Source organism: Thalassophryne amazonica, chromosome 4, assembly GCF_902500255.1.
Source record: "Thalassophryne amazonica chromosome 4, fThaAma1.1, whole genome shotgun sequence".
Taxonomy (NCBI): Eukaryota; Metazoa; Chordata; class Actinopteri; order Batrachoidiformes; family Batrachoididae; genus Thalassophryne; species Thalassophryne amazonica.
In genome coordinates, this window is record NC_047106.1 from 1,098,657 (window position 1) to 1,112,591 (window position 13,935).

The following is a 13,935-nucleotide window of genomic DNA, read 5'->3' on the forward strand; positions in this document are numbered from 1 at the left end:
TTTCTGATTTGTGGTTGTTTTTGTTGCATTTCTGAAATTACAGAACTGCTATTAAAAGTGTGAACATTTAATTGTTTTTTAAAACTTTGTAGAACAAATCACATTGGCACAACAAATTGCGCGGCAGTGCGGGGGTTAAAGTCATGCAAGTGTCAAGGTGCCTTGAGTTGAAAGTGGGAGGAAGCCTGTGCACCTGGAGGGAACCCACCAGAACACGGAAGAACATGCAGTCTCCACTTAGAAAGGACCAGGCGGGAACTGAACCCACAACCTTCTTACTATGAGGCAACAGTGCTAACCACTAATAAGACACCTTGTTCCCTACGATGTTTTAAAAGTTTGAGTGACTGGCACAGTTAGTGGCTTGTTGGATCAATGTCGCTGATTTAACACTGACTTGTAGAACCAGTCCTTTAAATGGTAAACGGACTGCATTTATATAGCGCTTTTCCATCTGCTTCAGACCCTCAAAGTGCATTACAATAATGCCTCACATTCACCCCAATGTCAGGCCATACAAAGCTCTCACAACACACCGGGAACAATTCAAGGATTAAGGACCTTGCCCAAGGGCATTAGTGATTTTTTTTTTTTTTTTTTTTTTTTTTTTTTTTTTCTTTCTCTTTTCGGTCAGGCTGGGATTTGAACCGAGGTCCTCTGGTCTGAAGCCCAACGCTTAACCACTACCTTTGTGCCAAAGTTTCAAAGTACTGGAGTCCTCCTTCAGATAGGGGTCCAAATTAAGACCGGGGGAAGAGCAGTTTTTAATGTGAGAGGTCACATGACAGGAGATGAGGTAGAAATAAGAGATCCTCCATGAAGGAAGCTTTAATCCAAAGTTAACGTTCAGGCTGGGCAGAAGTAAAGGGGCCGATTCTTTTGTCTTATTTTGTTCATTGGTGTTTGTACTTTTTGTTTAAAGTAGATCTGCATTGAAATAAATGCAGGTCTACTTTAATAAGCCGTTTACAGATTCTTCAAACTGAGGTTAACTGCCACTGTTTCCTTCTGTAGTAAGAAGACAACCCAGCCTCCTCCTGGTGGCCTGCTGGACTCCATCTCCAACATCTTTGGGTATCGTTATTTATTTTGTTCTTTATCCCTGTTCTCACCTTTTGGTGACCTCTCGGCCTGTTCTGGCAAAGTGGGTGTGTCCATCTTGTGATGTCACAAACTGGTTATTTTGAATAAATTGTGTCTGTGGCTTGTTCTTGATGTCAGATGGAACTCTGTAATTAGGTCACAGCCCAAAATAAGTCCAACGGTTAAACGGTGAAGTTAACGACTGCCGCGTGTTAAGAACCGGTCTTTGGCACGACGACGGTTTAAATGTGTACAGATCTTGGTGTGAAGCTTGCAGCTTACATTTAGGACGAGGTGATGGTCAGTGATGAACAGTAAAAGGTCTGATTACCCAGAATGCTCCTCCAGCTGGCTCCCAGCAGCTCCTGTCACCAGCGTGCTGGAGTCATGCAGCGCTGGCCAGAGGGGCTGCTGACACACAGGATGTGACATCACATCCTGAGTCGAGATCCAGGTACCTCTGGCTCAGTGTGATGGAAATCCAACAGGATCAGTCAGCATGGAGCATCAGGCTGTGGGAGGAGCTCAAAGAGCTGATCTCAAGTTTTCAAGCTGAGACCTTCACGTCAGAAACATGAATTGGTAATAAAACAAACTGAACAGTAATTGGGCGGAGAGAACCTGATTGGGATATTTCTGTTGAAAATCTCTGAACTGCTTAGTGGTGTGTTGTCACTGTGAGCAACCACTCACACTGTGCAAAAACACACTGATGGAAGGAGAAGCTTGTTTTTCATGTCTCTGTCTACTGTCAGCTGATTTATTATATACGAGGTCTGTCAATAAAGTAACGGACCATTGGCTGGGAAAAAAAAACTGGCTTACCTGGAGGGTTGGAAACCTAATCACCCTCAAAGTACTCTCCTTGGGACTCCACACACTTCTCCCAGCGGTGTCGCCACTGTTGGAAGCATTCCAAAAACGCCTTTTTCGGGATGGCGCGCAGCTCCGCCGTCGTCGCAGCCATGATGTCCTCTCTTGTCTCAAATCGGGTTCCTTTTAATGGTATTTTAAGTTTTGGGAAGAGCCAGAAGTCGCAAGGGGCCATGTCAGGTGAGTAAGGTGCCTGTTGAACCACCGGAGTCTGGTTTTTGGTCAAATAAGTCTGAATTAAATGAGAGGAATGAGCTGGCGCGTTGTCGTGGTGGAGGCGCCAATTTCCTCTGGCCCACAACTCCGGTCTCTTGCGCCGCACACCATCACGTAGACGACGGAGGACATCCCTATAATACTCCTTTGTTATTGTTTGACCCTGTGGAGCGTACTCGTGGTGTACCACACCACGGGAGTAAAAAAAAAACAGTCAGCATTACCTTTGTCTTGCTGCGCACTTGGCGCGCCTTCTTCGGTCTTGGCGACGTGGAATGCTTCCACTGTGACGACTGGAATTTCGTTTCCGGATCGTACCCATACACCCAGGACTCATCTCCGGTGATTATAGTGTCCATAAAGCTGGGATCAGTGTGAATGGAGTCCAGCATGTCCTGTGAGACTTCAACACGATGTTGCTTTTGCTCCGCCGTCAGCAACTTTGGCACGAACTTCGCCGCCACTCGTTTCATGCCCAGATCTTCCGTCACGATGGAATGTGCCGAAGTCCTGTTAATGTCCACTTCCTGTGCAATTTCTCGGACGGTCACACGACGATCCCGCATAACCACAGCGTGCACTTTAGAAACGATCTCGTCATTTCGGCTCGTTGATGGCCGACCGGAGCGCGGCTCGTCCTCCACCGTTACGCGCCCGTCTTTAAACAGGTTGTACCACTCCTTAATCCGTGTGATGCTCATGGCTTCATCTCCAAAAGCCGTGTGGATTTTCCGAATAGTTTCTGCCTGGCTGTCGCCAAGTTTCTGGCAGAACTTAATGCAGTAGCGCTGCTCCAAGCGTTCGGCCATTTTCTCTCAGGAAAAAATCCGACGAGAGGGGTGCAGCGCTCCTCCCACAAGCCGTGCTCACAGGCGAATGACGTCACCGACAGGCATGGAAAAACTCACGCATGCGCACGAGGGTTCAACCTTGTGTGATGCAATCGCACGTGATTCAAATCCATAAAATTTTTTAAAAAATAAAATGGACCGTTACTTTATTGACAGACCTCGTATAATCAAAAAACCTCATCTGTGATAGATTGGCCTTACGCCATGTTCTTGTTGAGGGTGAGCACATTTACCACCGTATCTAATATATACAGGACTGTGAAAACCGCGGAATTCCGTGGATTTCCTCATGGGGAGGGGTGCGGGAGTGTCAGTGTTGTACTCTTTAATTGTGATCGTTAGAGTTTTTAAAATGTTTATCACAAAGCATTCTCTTTTTTTACGACATCATGCAAGTTTTATCAGTCCGTGGACACTGATCTGTGTGTTACAGATACAAATCGGTTTTCTCGGATCCGCGGAGTTTCGAGGAAAATAAATGCCACTCAAAGCCTGGCTGTTACGACAGTTGTCGTAAAGCGGGACTGGTTGGTTGCTGCGGTGACGCTGTGTGGCTCCTTTGCGAAGCTAGCTGAACGTAGCATGTGGACATCACACACTTTAAGAACTTTAAAGTTTTTAAAAGAATTGTGCAGCATGTCTGTGTCACGGAGCGACATCAGACAGAGCGAAGATGGCGAGAAAGACGTTTTGAAAAAGTGTGATAAGGACAAGAATCCTTGGAATTGTTGCTTCATCAACACACCTGAAAGATAAACGGGAAAAGCGAACTGGTAAGAATTTTTTTCTCTCTGGAAAATAAACATTGTGCTGTTCAAACAGGATTTCAGAAAAGATTATGTGCCTTTTTTTTCTTTCATTAATCTACACTTTCTTTGATTGGAAAAAGACATTGTGGCTTTGAATGAATTTAGGCTACATGAATTTACAAAACAATGTAAATTAGTTTTTATTAATGTAGACTTTTTTCATGGGAAAAAAAGACGTGGCTTTGAGTGGATTTACAGGAATTTACACAAGAATGTGTGGCTTTTTATTATTAGGTATGTTATTGATATTTTACCCTGATTTTTTTTTTTTTTTTTTTTTTAATATTCTACAATCTACCCCCTGCAAATTTTCCTCAATCAATCAATCATCAATCAACTTTTTTCTTATATAGCGCCAAATCACAACAAACAGTTGCCCCAAGGCGCTCCATATTGTAAGGCAAGGCCATACAATAATTATAAAAAACCCCAACGGTCAAAACGACCCCCTATGAGCAAGCACTTGGCAACAGTGGGAAGGAAAAACTCCCTTTTAACAGGAAGAAACCTCCAGCAGAACCAGGCTCAGGGAGGGGCAGTCTTCTGCTGAGACTGGTTGGGGCTGAGGGAAAAAACCAGGAAAAAGACATGCTGTGGAGGGGGGCAGAGATCGATCACTAATGATTAAATGCAGAGTGATGCATACGGAGCAAAAAGAGAAAGAAACAGTGCATCATGGGAACGCCCCCACAATCTACGTCTAAAGCAGCATAACCAAGGGATGGTCCAGGGTCACCCGATCCAGCCCTAACTATAAGCCTTAGCGAAAAGGAAAGTTTTAAGCCTAATCTTAAAAGTAGAGAGGGTATCTGTCTCCCTGATCTGAATTGGGAGCTGGTTCCACAGGAGAGGAGCCTGAAAGCTGAAGGCTCTGCCTCCCATTCTACTCTTACAAACCCTAGGAACTACAAGTAAGCCTGCAGTCTGAGAGCGAAGCGCTCTAATGGGGTAATATGGTACTATGAGGTCCCTAAGATAAGATGGGACCTGATTATTCAAAACCTTATAAGTAAGAAGAAGAATTTTAAATTCTATTCTAGAATTAACAGGAAGCCAATGAAGAGAGGCCAACACGGGTGAGATATGCTCTCTCCTGCTAGTCCCCGTCAGTACTCTAGCTGCAGCATTCTGAACCAACTGAAGGCTTTTTAGGGAACTTTTAGGACAACCTGATAATAATGAATTACAATAGTCCAGCCTAGAGGAAATAAATGCATTAATTAGTTTTTCAGCGTCACTCTGAGACAAGACCTTTCTGATTTTAGAGATATTGCGTAAATGCAAAAAGGCAGTCCTACATATTTGTTTAATATGCGCTTTGAATGACATATCCTGATCAAAAATGACTCCAAGATTTCTCACAGTATTACTAGAGATCAGGGAAATGCCATCCAGAGTAACGATCTGGTTAGACACCATGCTTCTAAGATTTGTGGGGCCAAGTACAATAACTTCAGTTTTATCTGAGTTTAAAAGCAGGAAATTAGAGGTCATCCATGTCTTTATGTCTGTAAGACAATCCTGCAGTTTAGCTAATTGGTGTGTATCCTCTGGCTTCATGGATAGATAAAGCTGGGTATCATCTGCGTAACAATGAAAATTTAAGCAATACCGTCTAATAATACTGCCTAAGGGAAGCATGTATAAAGTGAATAAAATTGGTCCTAGCACAGAACCTTGTGGAACTCCATAATTAACTTTAGTCTGTGAAGAAGATTCCCCATTTACATGAACAAACTGTAATCTATTAGACAAATATGATTCAAACCACCGCAGCGCAGTGCCTTTAATACCTATGACATGCTCTAATCTCTGTAATAAAAGTTTATGGTCAACAGTATCAAAAGCAGCACTGAGGTCCAACAGAACAAGCACAGAGATAAGTCCACTGTCCGAAGCCATAAGAAGATCATTTGTAACCTTCACTAATGCTGTTTCTGTACTATGATGAATTCTAAAACCTGACTGAAACTCTTCAAATAGACCATTCCTCTGCAGGTGATCAGTTAGCTGTTTTACAACTACCCTCTCAAGAATCTTTGAGAGAAAAGGAAGGTTGGAAATTGGCCTATAATTAGCTAAGATAGCTGGGTCAAGTGATGGCTTTTTAAGTAAAGGTTTAATTACTGCCACCTTAAAGGCCTGTGGTACATAACCAACTAACAAAGATAGATTGATCATATTTAAGATTGAAGCATTAAATAATGGTAGGACTTCCTTGAGCAGCCTGGCAGGAATGGGGTCCAATAAACATGCCGATGGTTTGGACGAAGCAACCAATGAAAATAACTCAGACAGAACAACCGGAGAGAAAGAGTCTAACCAAATACCGGCATCACTGAAAGCAGCCAAAGATAACGATACATCTTTGGGATGGTTATGAGTAATTTTTTCTCTAATAGTCAAAATTTTGTTAGCAAAGAAAGTCATGAAGTCATTACTAGTTAAAGTTAATGGAATACTCAGCTCAATAGAGCTCTGACTCTTTGTCAGCTTAGCTACAGTGCTGAAAAGAAACCTGAGGTTATTCTTATTTTCTTCAATTAGTGATGAGTAGAAAGATGTCCTAGCTTTACGGAGGGCTTTTTTATAGAGCAACAAACTCTTTTTCCAGGCTAAGTGAAGATCTTCTAAATTAGTGAGACGCCATTTCCTCTCCAACTTACGGGTTATCTGCTTTAAGCTACGAGTTTGTGAGTTATACCACGGAGTCAGACACTTCTTATTTAAAGCTCTCTTTTTCAGAGGAGCTACAGCATCCAAAGTTGTCTTCAAAGAGGATGTAAAACTATTGACGAGATACTCTATCTCACTTACAGAGTTTAGGTAGCTACTCTGCTCTGTGTTGGTATATGACATTAGAGAACATAACGAAGGAATCATATCCTTAAACCTAGTTACAGCGTTTTCTGAAAGACTTCTAGTGTAATGAAACTTATTCCCCACTGCAGGGTAGTCCATCAGGGTAAATGTAAATGTTATTAAAAAATGATCAGACAGAAGGGAGTTTTCAGGGAATACTGTTAAGTCTTCTATTTCCATACCATAAGTCAGAACAAGATCTAAGATATGATTAAAGTGGTGGGTGGACTCATTTACTTTTTGAGCAAAGCCGATAGAGTCTAATAATAGATTAAATGCAGTGTTGAGGCTGTCATTCTCAGCATCTGTGTGGATGTTAAAATCGCCCACTATAATTATCTTATCTGAGCTAAGCACTAAGTCAGACAAAAGGTCTGAAAATTCACAGAGAAACTCACAGTAACGACCAGGTGGACGATAGATAATAACAAATAAAACTGGTTTTTGGGACTTCCAATTTGGATGGACAAGACTAAGAGACAAGCTTTCAAATGAATTAAAGCTCTTTCTAGGTTTTTGATTAATTAATAAGCTGGAATGGAAGATTGCTGCTAATCCTCCGCCACGGCCTGTGCTACGAGCATTCTGACAGTTAGTGTGACTCGGGGGTGTTGACTCATTTAAACTAACATATTCATCCTGCTGTAACCAGGTTTCTGTTAGGCAGAATAAATCAATACATTGATCAATTATTATATCATTTACCAACAGGGACTTAGAAGAGAGAGACCTAATGTTTAATAGACCACATTTAACTGTTTTAGTCTGTGGTGCAATTGAAGGTGCTATATTATTTTTTCTTTTTGAATTTTTATGCTTAAATAGATTTTTGCTGGTTATTGGTGGTCTGGGAGCAGGCACCGTCTCTACGGGGATGGGGCAACGAGGGGATGGCAGGGGGAGAGAAGCTGCAGAGAGGTGTATAAGACCACAGCTCTGTCTCCTGGTCCCAACCCTGGATAGTCACAGTTTGGAGGATCCAAGAAAATTGGCCAGATTTCTAGAAATGAGAGCTGCTCCATCTAAAGTGGGATGGATGCCGTCTCTCCTAACAAGACCAGGTTTTCCCCAGAAGCTTTGCCAATTATCAATGAAGCCCACCTCATTTTTTGGACACCACTCAGACAGCCAGCAATTCAAGGAGAACATGCGGCTAAACATGTCACTCCCGGTCTAATTGGGGAGGGGCCCAGAGAAAACAACAGAGTCCGACATTGTTTTTGCAAAGTTACACACCGATTTAATGTTAATTTTAGTGACCTCCGATTGGCGTAACCGAGTGTCATTACTGCCGACGTGAATTACAATCTTACCAAATTTACGCTTAGCCTTAGCCAGCAATTTCAAATGTGCTTCGATGTCGCCTGCTCTGGCCCCCGGAAGACAATTGACAATGTTTGCTGGTGTCGCTAACTTCACATTTCTCAAAACAGAGTCGCCAATAACCAGAGTTTGATCCTCGGCGAGTGTATCGTCGAGTGGGGAAAAACGGTTAGAGATGTGAACGGGTTGACGGTGTACACAGGGCTTCTGTTTAGGGCTACGCTTCCTCCTCACAGTCACCCAGCCGGCCTGCTTTCCCGACTGCCCGGGATCTGCCAGGGGGGAACTAGCGGCGGCTAAGCTACCTTGGTCCGCACCGACTACAGGGGCCTGGCTAGCTGTAGAATTTTCCACGGTGCGGAGCCGAGTCTCCAATTCGCCCAGCCTGGCCTCCAAAGCTACGAATAAGCTGCACTTATTACAAGTACCATTACTGCTAAAGGAGGCCGAGGAATAACTAAACATTTCACACCCAGAGCAGAAAAGTGCGGGAGAGACAGGAGAAGCCGCCATGCTAAATCGGCTAAGAGCTAGTAGCTACGCAACCTAGCGGATTCCTAAAAACACACAAAGTGAATAATGTGTAAATAATTTAAAGGTGATTCAGCAGAAGGAGTGCCCCAATCAAGGCACCAAACAGGCCATGAAGCAGCACAGGCAACGCACGACAACAGCGAACGCACGACAACGGTGCTAAAATTAAATAAAAATCAACTAAACACGCTGTGGAGCAGCACAGATAACGCACGACAACAGTGCTAAAAGAGAAAAAAAAAAAAAAAAAAAAAAATAAAAAAAATAAAAACGAAAGCGTTAGCAAGCTAGTTAGCTTGCCAACGCTGATGAAAGTTAGCTGATAAAAGTGCTCCGTCGCGATGTTTCGACCGTTAGAGGTCTTCCTTAGGCGTTGGATCACAGTAAAAAAGTAAAAAAAAAAAAAAGTAAAAAGGTAAAAAAGTAAAAAAGTCTTGAAAAAGACTGTTAATTCAAGTCCAAAGCAGCAGGTAGCAGTCTCTGTGTAAACAATCCCAACAGAGAGCCAAAATTCTGATGCCAACACGTCAGATTTCACAATTTTCATTTCACAGCCCTGTATGTAAATCTGACCGTGTGTGTGTTCTGTATGCACAGCCACAGTAATTAAGCAATTGACCCCAAAGTTAGCATGGTGACTAGGGGCACCAAGGGGCTCTTAGGTTGAAAGCGTCTGTGCAGGAACACACACACCTTGTCAGTCTTATGTATTAGATTCCGACCTGCTCACTGGAGCCCTTATTTTCACAGTTCACGCAGGTCAAGTAGCAGCATCACACTTTACTGACTACGTAGTTGCGGCTGGCTGGGGTGCACTTTAATTACAATCTGAACAGGCCGGTGTTAAAGCGTGCTTTTTTTCATGTACTTGCTGTGTACAGCCTGTTGACTGGTAGACTGTCAATATGCCTCTCAAGAAGCGTGGGGTGTTAGGTCATAAAACCCCAAGTGCTAAACGGATGAAATGTTTCCTTACCGCTGTCGTCTGTGTTCTTGTTCTGGGGGTTAGTAAGGTTAGACCTTACTTGTGTGAAGCACCTTGTTGAACAGTTGAACATCCACCACTGAACTGTGAACATTGCACTAACATGCACATTGTCACTTTCTTAATACTCTAATGCTGCTTCTGCTGCTGACCCTGTGCCATGTATGTGTGTGTGTGTGTGTGTGTGTATATATATGTATGTATGTATATATACATACAACCCCTGGCAAAAATTATGGAATCACCAAGCAGAGGGGAAAAAATATGGACTCACTCAATTCTAAGGAATAAATTATGGAATCACCCTGTAAATTTTCATCCCCAAAACTAACACCTGCATCAAATCAGATCTGCCCGTTAGTCTGCATCTAAAAAGGAGTGATCACACCTTGGAGAGCTGTTGCACCAAGTGAACTGACATGAATCATGGCTCCAACACGAGAGATGTCCATTGAAACAAAGGAGAGGATCATCAAACTCTTAAAAGAGGGTAAATCATCATGCAATGTTGCAAAAGATGTTGGTTGTTCAGTCAGTTGTGTCTAAACTCTGGACCAAATACAAAGACCAAGGAAGACATCAAAGCGTCAAGACAGAAAACTTAAAGCAATATGTCTCAAAAATCGAAAATGCACAACAAAACAAATGAGGAACGAATGGGAGGAAACTGGAGTCAACGTCTGTGACAGAACTGTAAGAAACCGCCTAAAGGAAATGGGATTTACATACAGAAAAGCTAAATGAAAGCCATCATTAACACCTAAACAGAAAAAAACAAGGTTACAATGGGCTAAGGAAAAGCAATCGTGGACTGTGGATGACTGGATGAAAGTCATATTCAGTGATGAATCTGGAATCTTCATTGGGCAAGGTGATGATGCTGGAACTTTTGTTTGGTGCCGTTCCAGTGAGATTTATAAAGATGACTGCCTGAAGAGAACATGTAAATTTCCACAGTCATTGATGATATGGGGCTGCATGTCATGTAAAGGCACTGGGGAGATGGCTGTCATTACATCATCAATAAATGCACAAGTTTACGTTGATATTTTGGACACTTTTCTTATCCTATCAATTGAAAGAATGTTTGGGGATGATGAAATCATTTTTCAAGATGTTAATGCATCTTGCCATAGAGCAAAAACTGTGAAAACATTCCTTGCAAAAAGACACATAGGGTCAATGTCATGGCCTGCAAATAGTCTGGATCTTAATCCAATTGAAAATCTTTGGAAGTTGAAGAAAATGGTCCATGACAGCAATCAATTTTAATTTTCAATTTTATTTATTTATATAGCGCCAAATCACAACAAACAGTTGCCCCAAGGCAAAGCAATCAGAGAAAGTTGGAGCCAGATTGATGAAGAGTACTGTTTGTCACTCATTAAGTCCATGCCTCAGAGACTGCAAGCTGTTATAAAAGCCAGAGGTGGTGCAACAAAATACTAGTGATGTGTTGGAGTGGTGTTTTGTTTTTCATGATTCCATAATTTTTTCCTCAGAATTGAGCGATTCCACATTTTTTTTTCTCTCTGCTTGGTCTAAAAAAGTAACCGTTACTGACTGCCACAATTTTTTTTTTTTCCAGATTTCTTATAGTGTTTGTTAAAGCCAGAAAGTTGCCATTTGAAATGACTTTAGTTTTGTGTCATGTCTGTGATCTGCTTTTTTTTTTCTACAAAATTAAACAACTGAAAACATCCTCCGTGGCCGGTGATTCCATAATTTTTGCCAGGGGTTTTGTGTGTGTGTGTGTGTGTGTGTGTGTGTGTGTGTGTGTGTGTGTGTGTGTATATGTGTGAATTTTATTGTTTGAAAAATCAAGGATACGAACTACTGCAAAAAGTCCACTCCCATCATCACTCTTTCATGCTTGGGTTCACTCTCCACCACCTCATCTAACTCACTCCAGAAATCTTCTTTCTCCTTCATCTCACAACCTACCTATGGGGCATACTTGTAATTTACAACACTCTTAACCATACGAAATATAACATTTTTTCTTACTAAAATATATGAGCCAATGGCTAGGAATTATTAATATAGTCCAGTCACAATGTCTCTAGTCAGATAATCCGTCTTTGCACATTGAAATAAACATAACTGATTCCATCCACCTTTTGCAATTTAGAACCACCAATTTAGATTTGTCAGGCACCCCCTAAGTACTGAACTGGGATATATTCCAAATATTATACATGAAATTCTAACAGGCCTCCTTTTTACTCTATAATCTCTAAAATACTGAATTAAGTCCCTTCCCATAATACCAATAGAGCAATAAAGAAATGATGGAGGATATATACTTTTCCAGTTGTCCAAAATTGCTTCCCCTCCAACTAGTTTTTTGGGATCCTCCAAACTGTGACTGTCTAGCGTTGGGACCAGGAGGCAGAGCTGTGGTCTTATACACCTCTCTGCAGCTTCTCTCCCCCTGCCATCCCCCTATTACCCCATCCCCGTAGAGACGGTGCCTGCTCCCAGACCACCAATAACTAGCAAAAATCTATTTAAGCATAAAAATTCAAAAAGAAAAAATAATATAGCACCTTCAATTGCACCACAGACTAAAACAGTTAAATGTGGTCTATTAAACATTAGGTCTCTTTCTTCTAAGTCCCTGTTGGTAAATGATATAATAATTGATCAACGTATTGATTTATTCTGCCTAACAGAAACTTGGTTACAGCAGGATGAATATGTTAGTTTAAATGAGTCAACACCCCCGAGTCACACTAACTGTCAGAATGCTGCAGCTAGAGTACTGACGGGGACTAGCAGGAGAGAGCATATCTCACCCGTGTTGGCCTCCCTTCATTGGCTTCCTGTTAATGCTAGAATAGAATTTAAAATTCTTCTTCTTACTTATAAGGTTTTGAATAATCAGGTCCCATCTTATCTTAGGGACCTCATAGTACCATATTACCCCATTAGAGCGCTTCGCTCTCAGACTGCGGGCTTACTTGTAGTTCCTAGGGTTTGTAAGAGTAGAATGGGAGGCAGAGCCTTCAGCTTTCAGGCTCCTCTCCTGTGGAACCAGCTCCCAATTCAGATCAGGGAGACAGATACCCTCTCTACTTTTAAGATTAGGCTTAAAACTTTCCTTTTCGCTAAGGCTTATAGTTAGGGCTGGATCGGGTGACCCTGGACCATCCCTTGGTTATGTTGCTTTAGACGTAGACTGTGTTTCATAATTATTGTATGGCCTTGCCTTGCAATGTGGAGCGCCTTGGGGCAACTGTTTGTTGTGATTTGGCGCTATACAAGAAAAAAGTTGATTGATTGATTGATAGTGCTTCTCTCACCTGCTCACTAAATTTCACACAACAGTCTTCCTCCTTCAGCTTCCACCATCTGATCCTTTGTTGAGCTCTCACTCTCTTCTTCTTCTTTACCTCTAAAGTCATCCTACAAACAACCATCCTATGCTGTCTAGTGACACTCTCTCCTGCTACCACCTTACAGTCTGTGATTTCTTTTAACTTGCATCTCCTATAAAGAATGTAGTCCACCTGTGTGCACCTTCCTCCACTCTTATATGTTACCCTGTGCTCCTCCCTTTTCTTAAAGTAGGTATTCACCACAGCCATTTCCATCCTTTTTGCAAAATCAACTACCATCTGTCCTTCCCCATTCCTATCCTTGATACCATATCTACCCATTACTTCCTCATCACCTCTGTTCCCTTCACCAACATGCCCATTGAGGTCTGCTCCTATCACCACTCTTTCATGCTTGGGCACACTCTCCACCACCTCATCTAATACACTCCAGAAATCTTCTTTCTCTTTCATCTCACAACCTACCTGTGGGGCATATGCACTGATGATATTCATCATCACCCCTTCAATTTCCAACTTCACACTCATCACCCTGTCAGACACTTGCTTAACCTCCAACACACTTTTAACATACTCTTCCTTTAAAATGACCCCAACACCATTTCTCTTCCTGTCCTCACCATGGTACAACAACTTGTACCCACCGCCGATGCTCCTGCTCTTACTTCCCTTCCACTTGGTCTCTTGCACACACAATATGTCTACCTTTCTCCTCTCATCATATCAGCCAGCTCTCTCCCTTTACCAGTCATACTACCAACATTCAAAGTCCCCACTCTCATTTCCACCCTTCTAGTTTTCTTCTTCTCCCGCTGTTCGTGGCAACGTTTTCCTCCTCTTCTTCGTCGTCTTCGCCCAGCAGTAGCCCAATTTCCACCGGCACCCTGTTGGGCAATAGCACCGGTGGCGGACGTTGTTAACCCGGGCCGCAACCGATCCGGTATGGGAATTCGATTCTGAGTCTGCATAGTTGGGTTGGCTTGTTTTACGCCGGATGCCCTTCCTGACGCAACCCTCCTCATTTATCCGGGCTTGGGACCGGCACTCAGAATGTACTG

General features: G+C 42.5%; 1 protein-coding gene and 1 non-coding gene across 6 annotated transcripts in view; both read left to right on the forward strand.

Annotated features, from left to right (window-relative positions):
• The window catches only part of atg16l1 (ATG16 autophagy related 16-like 1 (S. cerevisiae)), a 164,587-nt gene that overhangs the window by 55,701 nt on the left and 94,951 nt on the right, over positions 1 to 13,935 (forward strand). For all 5 annotated transcript variants that reach the window (XM_034169002.1, XM_034169003.1, XM_034169004.1 and 2 more), the window contains one exon: positions 1,015 to 1,074. In XM_034169002.1, coding sequence (XP_034024893.1) covers positions 1,015 to 1,074 — 60 coding nt within the window. The remainder of the gene's footprint in view (positions 1 to 1,014; positions 1,075 to 13,935) is intronic.
• On the forward strand, positions 1,383 to 1,643 carry LOC117509679. Its single transcript, XR_004560472.1, has one exon.